Here is a 10,551-nt window from a genome sequence, read left to right on the forward strand (position 1 = left end):
CGTACAGTTGACGCATCTTATACTCCATTACGCGTTTCGCCTGGTCGGACTACTTTAAGTGACGTCAGAATTCAGCCAGTCGGCCTTCTTTATTTCGGTGGTAACGGTAACAAGCGCTTTTCTAACTGTCTTGGAAGTTCGGAAATTTGTGAAAAATCAAAGAAATCTGAAATTAAATGTGCCAGTTTTTAACGTGTTTTTGAACTTTTTTCCGTGTTCCTGAAATTGAATTTTGAAACATTCTTCAAATATTTTGCCCTATCAAAACTTACATTAGGGTGGAATTTTGTAATCGCTTAAATGAGAAAAGTTCAATGTTTTGAAGTGGGAAATTTGAAATTTCTGCAGGTTTGTCACGTGCTTTAGAACTTTTTTGGCTGGAAATGATGTTTTTAAAAATTTGCGTTTAAAAGTAAAAGTTAATTGAATTTTGGTATCGTTCAAATGAGGAAAGTTCGATCTTTAGAAACTGAAAATTTCAAATTCCTGCACGTTTTCGCCAGTTTTTACGTGTTTTGAACATGAGGCTGGAGATGACAATTTCACACGTTTTTGAAAAATTTGTCTGCCAAAACAGGGATTTGATTTTGGCATCGCTTAAATAACCCCTCGTCCAGGACTCACGGAATTTCCCAATGAAGTGCCCGAAAAGCGTTGTGTCGCAAAATCTGAAATTTTCTAAAAGCCCCAAAACCAACCCATTTCTTACCTCATTATCGACCAAATCCAGGATATTGAAGTCAGTCCCCATCTGAACAACCTCATCAATAACATCTGGTGTGTTTAAGGTCGATATCGCCTCCTCTTTGATGGGAAACTTGAACCGTTCAGCCATCAGATTGAGCCTCAACGTATGCTGAAGCTGTTCTTTTCCTGTAGGTTCGGGCTGTAGATTGGCTGGCGACGATATGTAGGAATATCGGTCGTCTTGAGGCGAGGTGGTAGTTGAGTTAAAATGATTGTTTGAACTTAAATTAGTGCTATATAAACGCGGCTGATTGATGGCCGTATTATCTTGAAGGAAAACCGGGCTGTAAGCGCCTTGATTGTACAAAGACTGGGCAAATGGCTGATATAAATACATCTCGGACTGTTCATTGCCCAACGAACAACAGTTTTCCTTGGTGTGGACTTGATTATCCGCGGATAGATTCAAATCTGAGTACGAATAGTGTTGGAGTGTTTCGACTTTTACTTTTGGGTTTGCTTTGATCTTGTCCGGTTTAGCGGGTGTTGATTGTTGTGGAAATTTAAACGCCTCTTTATCTGCAACCAAAAAGCACCCATTCATTGACTGATAGCTCAAGTAAACGCTGAAATCACTAACCGAATACTGGGGTGTTCAGTTCATCTGTAGAGTCGATGAACTCTACATTTGCGCCCATTAAAAGAGCTGAAAGATCGCTGAATTCCTCCATTTTTAGCGGGTTTTGCGTGGTTACATCCTCGCTTGGGTTTACACTCACCTAAAACAGCATAAAATCATTAGATTAAAACACGAAACTTCTAGGGCGAATTTTTCGCAAGTTGGTCTACAAAATCAGCGTTTTTTTATTTTCTATTATCTAATAGAAAAATACGTGCTTCTTATCAGTGTGTTTAAGCCTCCGTCCCGCGATGTTCTTGTGATGCAAAGCACTTTTTATTAAGTTTATTCATTATAATAGATTAAAGTTCTACTTAGTTCACTTCGAATGTGATCCATACATAGCAAGAAACACGCTTTCACCTGATGCGCTGATGCTGCTTGTTGTAGACCACAAAACCTATCTGGAGAAAGAAAAATACGGGCATGAAATATGGGCTTTAGCATGAAAATTCGCCAATAAATATATACGAAGATTCTTGTTCCGAACTAGCTAATTTCAGACTGAATGAGAGTCCATAATGCTTAAACTTTTTATATTGAGGACTATGACGAGCAGAAGCTTATCTCGTTATTGATGAATCAGCGCTTGAAACATATCGAGACCAGTTTCAAAGGTGCATTATCGAAATACATTTAGGTTTTTTAGGCTCCTGGTTTGTTTGGTATAGGGGTTTTGGTCAAAGAGATCCTAGAAAGTCACTATTATGTTAGGAAAGGTGGTTGGGTCTGCAAATCTATTGGGTTAGTTGAGCTGAAAACTTTTTTTGGGTTTACTAGACGAGAGACGGATTTAGCGACTTCAGCAGGCGATAAAGCAAGGTTTTTGCTGATTATGCTGCGAATTTAGTTGCGTTGATTCAAGCGGTTTTATCAGAATTCATTTTTGAAGCTTGCTGCTTATGACGCGATTGTCTGTTTTTGCATTATCTTGATAACAGGGCCAGAAATCGATATGCCGACTTCAACGTGCGGTGAACTAAGGTTGTTTTGCATATTTTTCGAATTAAGTTTGTTGCGGTAATTAATGTGGTTTTTTCAAAATTAATTTTTAGACTTTAAGACTCTTGGTGTGGTTATTTGGTTTTTGTAATGCAAAGATCAAAACGTGGTTTTTTCATAAATAAGCAGAAAATTGACAAGAGGAGTTGAACATTCGATAGAAGACTGTTGTGCCTGAATTTTCTGCAAATTTTGTTGGGGTAGTTGGTACGGTTTTTTCAAAATGAATTTTAGAAGTTTGACGCTCTTGGTGCGGTTTTCTGGCTGTGCCTTGCGAGGTCCCGAATGCGTTTTTTCCATATTCAAGCAGGAAATTGACAAGGGGACTTGAAAATGCGGTAGAAGAAGATTACGTTTGAATTTCCTGCGAATTTTGTTGCGGTTGTTCATGTGGGTTTTTCGGAATTATTTTTTGAAGTTAACATTTTTCGTGCGTTTTTCTGGTCTTAGAAATGCAAAGTTCTAAATGTGTTTGTTCCACAACCAAACATAAAATGGACAAGACGAGTTGACAAGAAGACTGTTGTATCTGAATTTCTTGCAAATTGCGTTGCTGTAGTTGATACGGTTTTCTGAAAATTAATTTTAGAAGTTTGGCGACGCTCTTGGTGCGCTTTTCTGGCTGTTGCCTGGCGAGGTTCCGAATGCGTTTTTTCCATATTCAAGCAGGAAATTGACAAGGCGACCTGAACATGCAATAGAAGAAGATTGCGTTTGAATTTCCTGCGAATTTTACTGCGGTTGTTCATGTTTTTTTTCGGAATGAATTTTTGAACTTTTCTGGTTTTATAAAAACAAAGTTCAAAATGCGGTTTTTCCATAACCAAGTGTAAAATTGACAAGACGAGTCGAACATTCGATAGAAGACTGTCGTGTCTGAATTTTCTGCAAATTTTGCTACTGTTGTTGGTACGGTTTTTTCAAAATGAATTTTTGAAGTTTGACGCTCTTGGTGCGGTTTTCTGCCTGTTGCCTGGCGAGGTTCCGAATGCGTTTTTTTCCATATTCAAGAAGGAAATTGACAAGGCGACTTGAACATGCAATAGAAGAAGATTGCGCTTGAATTTCCTGCGAATTTTGTTGCGGTTGTTCATATGTTTTTTTTCGGAATGAATTTTTGAACTTGACGCTTTTTGTGCGTTTTTCTGGTTTTAGAAATGCAAAGTTCTAAATGTGTTTTTCCATCAACAAGCAGAAAATTGAGAAGACGAGTTGAACATTCACTAGAAGACTGTTGTGTCTGAATTTCCTGCAAATTTTGTTGCTGTAGTTGTACGGTTTTAAAAAAATTAATTTTAGAAGTTTGACGCTCTTGGTGCGGTTTTCCCCGTTGCCTTGCGAGGCTCCTAGTGCGTTTTTTCCATATTCAAGAAGGAGGTTGACAATGCGACCTGAACACGCAATAGAACAAGATTACGTTTGAATTTTCTGCGGATTGTGTTGCGGTTGTTCATGTGGTTTTTTCAGAATTAATTTTTGAACTTGACGCTTTTTCTGCGTTTCTCTGGTTTTTGAAATGCCAAGACGCTTTGAATGTGTTTTCCATGGGCAAGCAGGAAATTGGCAAGACGACTTATCCTGTAAATTTAGTTACGTTCATTTAAACGGTGTTGTTTTAATGATTTTTTGAATTTTCCTGCTGACAAAACGAATATCGTTCCGTGATTTGCAGCCCCAACATCGATGAAATCAATTAGCAATCGCATGAAAACAAGCAATTAAAACCGTTTCAGCCACCCTACCTGTTGATCCATAATGGTGTTTTGTGGGCGTGTAGTGGCGATCGGATTGATTTCGTAGGGATTCACGAATTTCATCGTCTCCAAATCGCAGAAGTCCTCTTCGTAATCGTGCATAGCCGATTGATTGGTTTGATTGATCGAATAAAATCTGTGTTGCGGATCGAATGTTGTGGCTGGAGGTTTCTCGCCATGATGCAGCTTGAGCAGGGACAGATTTGGTGAATGGCATCTTGCAAGGAACTGAAATCCACAAACAAAACATACACATGAAAAATCCGCCACCTGGAAACTCGTGGGCTTCAATTTACTTACATTAGATTCGCCTTTTGTAGGTGCGGAAATTTTTCTAGCCTTTGGGCCCTACCAGAGGAAGAGTTGAGGTTGTGCAACACCCAACCTATAAAAGAATTTTGGAAAGTTAGGCTTTTATCTACCGTGTCAAATGCAGAATAGATTATAGGTTTTGTTGGTAACCAGAAAAGAGAGGTTCAAGAACCTTACAAGGTTCTGAAATCGTTTTTTCTTGAACCAGACAACAGATTGACGTTCCAACTCTTGCAGGAGATTAAGGAAGGTTTTCGATTAATCTCCTGAAAATTTCGTTGCGTTGTATGGAATAGTTTTTCCAAAATTAATGTTTGAATGTTGTGGTTTCTGCGCGGTTCCGTTTTTTTCTCTTTCAAGGCTCTAATTTTGTTTTTTCTTTAACCAAGGAAGATATTGAAATGCCGACTTCAGCAAGAGATTAAGGATGGATTTATGTAAATTCCCCGCAGATTTCGTTGAATGAAACGGGTTTTAAAAAAAAAATCAATGTTGCCGCTGTCGGTGCGGTTTTCTGTTTTTCTCCTTGCAAGATTCTAAGTCTTTTTTTCTATTACTCGGCAAGATATCGACTTCCCAGCTTTAATACCAGATTAGGAGACTTTCGGTGAATAATCTGCAATTGTTTTAATCCGCTGATGGATTTTTAAGTGCCTTTTCTAAGTTCGTTTCTTCTGGAAATAGGCAAGATACCGAAATGCCTAGTTTAGCAGGAAATTAAGGAATGTTCCCAGTCAATCTGCTGCAAATTTCATTGAGTTGAATAAAGGTGTTTTTCCAAATTGAATTTTTTAATGTTGTCACTCTGGTGCGCTTTTCTGGGATTTTTTTTTGCTTTTCAAGGTTCTAAATCGGTTTTTTTCTAAAACCAAACAATATCTAAATATTCCGAATGCAGCAGGAGATCAAGGACGGTTCCGAAAGAATCTTCGTAAAATTTCGTTTCGAGTTGAATAGTTGTTTTTTCAAAATTAATTTTGGGAATGTTGCCGCTCTGGGATCAGTTTTCTGTTTATAAGTTAGAAGTTGATAAGTGCGGCTTAAATTTTTTTCTTTTCTCTCTTGCGTCCATATAATAATGAGGTGCCAAGCCCTAAAAGCTTCGTTTAGCACGTTTTGGCTCGGGAAATTAGAGCACGTGTGCTAATTTCAATTAAAAAAAATAAGCGGCTTTGAACCTAAACCGATAAAAATGGTGCTGATGTAACTACATTTTATCTGGGCAATTTTCCCTTAAAATACACTTAAAATAAAGTAGTTTAAGTAAAAAGAGGATTGTCCACCCAATCCCGATATTCGAATAAGTGGGCCACTTTATTGGCCAATAAATCGGGGAAATGTGCGTACATGTGCACACTGGCCTAAGAAATTAAACGAAATGCAATGTTGCCATTTATTTTGCCCATGCATAATTATTTATGGCTGCCCACTGTATTGGTTGGTTTTGGGCACAGCATAGATTATTATTAATTGTATATTATTATAATCTTTATGCTGTGATTTTGGGTTATTTTGGATTTCCATTTACACATAACGTTTTGTGCAGTCTGGCAATACTGCAGTATTTTCTAAAATGTTTCCAGCACAATTCTATAGAAGATCCCCTTTTTTTAAACTAAAACAAATCAAGAGAAAACAAAAAAAAGGAAAAATCATTCAGACGTAAAACAAATGAACACTTAAAATAAATCTGCAGGATGCACCTTTGGACCCAAACCAATAGGAAAAAACCCGCTAGTTGACTGAAAACAGGCCACTTTCCAATCGAGAATAAATTAACATCAATTAGCGCGGCTGCGGGCCTTTGACCGCAATCCTGCCGCAAATCAATAAACCCTGATTCACACTATCAGACACCCAACGACCGGTAAAGACACGATAACGACAAATTTATGTTTTGTTTCCTGATAGTGTGAATCAGGATTAAATCGCCGATCCGAAGCACGGAACTTTGTCGTACGCCACTGACCTTGGCGTCGCATTGGCGAACAACGTCACGCGGTTTCCTGCAAGTTGAAACAGGTCGGCGATTTCACTTGAAAAATGATTTGCGCAGACGCTGCCCGCTTGAAAAACATGGAATGTAGACGAAAATAGTCATGGGAAATGTGCTCAAGGTTACGATTATCAGCAGGTGCGATAGTGCAAAAGCTCTTATCAACATATGGGTTTGCAAAATGAGAAATTGAGCATTTTTTTGCACACAAAAATTAACCTAGTTTAACTTACTCAATGGTCACTTTGAGTGGCCGCTGCAGGAAGATTTGTAGTCGCAATTAGCGCACAAGCAACGAAATAAAACTCGCTAATTTCGCGAAAAATTGACTTAAGATCGGTCGAAAACGCGCCCGTGACAGAACACAAGACACGTCCAGGCAGGATAAAGTTCGCAGGAAAGCTGTCAGCGACTCTTCGCTTGTGCGTAGATATCCGTCCGTCCTCCAAGGATTGGCCAAGGAGGTGGATCGTGTCGTTTCACTTCCACTAGCAGGACTCCTGCAAAATGTGGCGGGGATTGGGCCACATGAGTCACACGCGGCCAATCAAATCGCCATGTTTATTTCGTCACAAATTCTCCGAATGACTCGGCTAAATTCTCTCCAGCCGACTATTCCTGCATGTTGCCAATTGCTGCCTGATAATTATCTATGTTGAATAACCGGCAATTTGGTAAAATCGTAATTAATATGGATGTTTTGTACAATAATTGAAGCAGCAGCATGATTCAGCTTTTGTTGGTAACCTTTCAAGCTGATTGCAGTTGCATAAAGAGCAGGAATTTGTAAAACTGTTTACTGGGTTTTGTCAAGTTTGCAGCAGGTTCTGAGTACATGAGTTTGATACATGATTCTCAAATTCAGAGTACATGAGTAGGTGCAAGGTTTTTCTTGCTGCTGATCCTGCAACAGTTTTTCAAAAATCTGCTCCTCCAAACTGAAAGTTCTCAATAAATATTCGTAATTTTTAATTTGCAGCAAGTAGCGACTTGAAACTTTCACCGCCTATAAAAGACACTACAGTCTAAAAAACATGAAACCTTCGTTCAAATCGGATCAAATGCTGATTCATGTCGCATTCGTAAAATATCCCCCAAAAATGAAAGTTCTCACACAAGTTCAGGATCTCCAAGAAAAATGTTAACTTCTAATGTAGAGCGAGTAGCAACTTGAAATGTTCAGTCTATGAGAGACAATTGCAGCTACAAACCCTTATAAGTTCATTCAAATCGCGTCAGATTTAGATTTCTTAAAAAATTAAGTTCTCAATAAATATTCGTAATTTTTAATTTACAGCAAGTAGCGACTTGAAACTTTCACCGCTTATAAAATACACTAAGTCTAAAAAACATGAAACCTTTATTTAAATCGCCTCAGATGCTCATTCATGTGCCTTTCGTAAAATTTGCCCTAAAATTTTTTTTTTACTCAACGTTTTCGCTCAACTTGAAGACCTAGAAGAAAAATGTTAACTTATAATGTGGACCGAGTAGCAACTTGAAACTTTCACAGTCTATAAAAGACTCTTGCATCTACAAATCCTCATAAGTTCATTCAAATCGCTTCAGATCTGGATTTTTCCGACTTCCGTAAATGTTCGAAAAATTAAGCGTTTTCTAGCAACTGCAGGTCCTTCAATAAAAATTCGGAACTTCTAATCTGTAGCGAGTAGCAACTTGAAACTTTCAGTCTATAAACTACACATCAGTCCAAAAATGGTAAAAATGTTATTCAACTCGCATCAGATGCTCATTCATGCACTTTTTATGTTTCTCATTCATACACTTTTTTTGTCTGGTTCTCCTCGTCGCTTATATAGTTTCTTCCAGGTAACCCAGATAGTTCTCGAAATCTCCACAACAGGTGCGAAACTTCCCGCTTGTCAGTGTCATATTTGACAGTAAATGGGGCTCCCATTTACTGAAATACCATCAATTTCGCTCCCCCCATTCCAAACGTGAGTACCCCAGGCCATTTCCGTTACAATATAAACATCCTCAAAACTTCACTCAAATCGCAACAAATCTGGATTTTTTTGCCATTCGTAAATGTTGATCCAAAAATTAAACGTTTTCAAGCGAGTGCAAGTCCTTCAATAAAAAATTGTAACTTCTAATTTGCAGGGAGTAGCAACTTGAAACTTTCACAGTGTATAAAAGACACGTCAGTCCAAAAACCCTCAACATTTTGATCAAATCGCATCAGATGCTGATGTTTGCGCCTTTTCTTAATCTTAATGCAAAAATTCAAGTTTACACGCAACTGTAAGTTCTTCAATAAAAGTTTATAACGTCTGATTTAGAACGAGTTGCAACTTGAAACTTTCGCATTTTATGTTAGACGCTTGTACCTGAAAACCCTTAAAAATTTATTTAAATCGCATCAGCGGCTAATTTATGCAATTTTTGTTAATGTTGGTCTAAAAATGAAAATGAGTTAAATTTGGAGCCAGTTGAAACAGGTTTTTGGTGATTATTCCACCATTTATTCCGTAAGTTCAAAGGGTCTCCAAACCTTATTTTCACAGCGTCTGTTGGCGCGGATAGAACATTTCTGAACGTGCCAGTTCGGCGTCCTGTCATTTATTTTTGTTCTGGTTGTTTGGTGTGTAACAATGGAAAAATTGAAGTTGTCAATCTAGTAATAATCAATAAAAAATTTTTATAAATCAGCAATCATCCAATCAATAATCTATAAAAAACGAAATAAAAAGGCAAGCAGTAATCCTCAGCGCACTAAAGCACAAAGGTGTGCACAACAGCGTCTAAACAGGAAAATTACACTCTTTTGCAACTGCAATATCAAATTCCTTCCTGCAGATTTTCCATGACTTACTCATGTTTTTGAACAGGAATTTTTCAATTTAGTAAGTTTATTAAAGAGAATACCTAAGTAATTTTTCAGGTTTTTTGGCTACAAATCTCAAATTCCTGCATATTTTCTGAAATTTTGTATGTTTTTAAATGATAAGCTGAAAATTTTTTTTTTTTTTAATGCCGCAACTGTCAGTTTTTGGCAATTTTTCAACTTCACTCTTTTGCAGCTGCACATTTCCCTTTTCTGCAGGTTTCCTGACAACTTTTGCCTTACTTTCCAATCGATTTTGCTAAGGTATTTCACTGCAAGATCTTGAACATTTCACTGTATTACTGATTTCCGCCAAAGCGCAATTCGGGCGTTGCAACGCTCTTGGGAAGTGGGCTGGCCACCGAATCGACCTGATTTTAGCAAAACGTCACTTGACTTTTTTGATCAATTTTTTTTGGCCAGGCAAGTGAACGCCACTGGATCACCTGATAAGTTGCCAATGATTCATCAGCTAATTACGGTTTTGCCAATAGTGCGATAAGGAGGAATCACTTTACAAAGGGGCAGGAAAATTGTTCTAGAACATTTTCAAAAGAAATTCAAACTCATTCGATTATTGCGCCATCGGAACATCCAGTTTCCATAATAAAAACCACAGTTTTATTAATTTACATCCAAAAAGTACTCGAAGTTTGGAGAATGTTCTGGAACATTCCATGCTTTTCACTAATGGTTTCCCGAATGTTCTGGATCATTCAAACGGGGCCAGTTTATCGAGCTAAGGGCACACCATCACCCACAATCAAATAACTTACATCATCTCCAGCATGTTGTTTTCGGTCTGTTGAAAAAATTTCCTCGTCGATTTTCTTCTGCGAACAGTATTTTGAAACAAATTGTAAAAAATCACGCAGTTTTGTGGATGGGAAGTGATGTACGAGTCACTGCCGTTAATCTCGAGCATAGTATTCAGCGCGCGCGAATTTTTACCGGATTTTCCAAAAATCTTCTGAAAAATCGACAATTTTCACTTGTAACCAGACAAAACAAGAACGCTACAACGCAGAGTAGCAGACAAATTACATCTGAAATCGTCCACCTGATAATAAAAAAATGTCCTTGCAGTGTTGCCGATTGTTTTTGCCAGTTTCGATAACAATTTTTCTGATTAACAATTACGGCCAGTATACAGGGTGTGAACGACTTTATCTGACTGATTATTACTGTTTGAACATGAGGCTGGAAACGGCGATTTTAGACATTGTAACGGCAGTGTTAAAAAAAATTCTCCCTCAAACCAAAATTTCACCTC

The 10,551-nt window shown here is 37.9% G+C and overlaps 1 protein-coding gene across 5 annotated transcripts in view; it reads right to left on the bottom strand.

The window, feature by feature from the left end:
- The window catches only part of LOC109539164, a 12,941-nt gene extending 2,626 nt beyond the window's left edge, over nt 1–10,315 (bottom strand). Inside the window, exons 1-6 of one of the 5 annotated variants that reach the window (XM_048670576.1) lie at nt 10,055–10,315; nt 4,423–4,507; nt 4,111–4,350; nt 1,730–1,770; nt 1,328–1,466; nt 710–1,266 (exon numbers count right to left, since the gene is read on the bottom strand). In XM_048670576.1, coding sequence (XP_048526533.1) covers nt 710–1,266; nt 1,328–1,466; nt 1,730–1,770; nt 4,111–4,339 — 966 coding nt within the window. In that variant the 5' untranslated portion in view covers nt 4,340–4,350; nt 4,423–4,507; nt 10,055–10,315. The other 4 variants (XM_048670569.1, XM_048670582.1, XM_048670578.1 and 1 more) reach the window with 4 other exon arrangements.
- Between the last annotated feature and the right edge of the window lie 236 nt (nt 10,316–10,551).

This window comes from Dendroctonus ponderosae, unplaced genomic scaffold, assembly GCF_020466585.1.
Source record: "Dendroctonus ponderosae isolate FM_Combo_2020 unplaced genomic scaffold, Dpon_F_20191213v2 Dpon_F_20191213_1, whole genome shotgun sequence".
Lineage (NCBI taxonomy): Eukaryota > Metazoa > Arthropoda > Insecta > Coleoptera > Curculionidae > Dendroctonus > Dendroctonus ponderosae.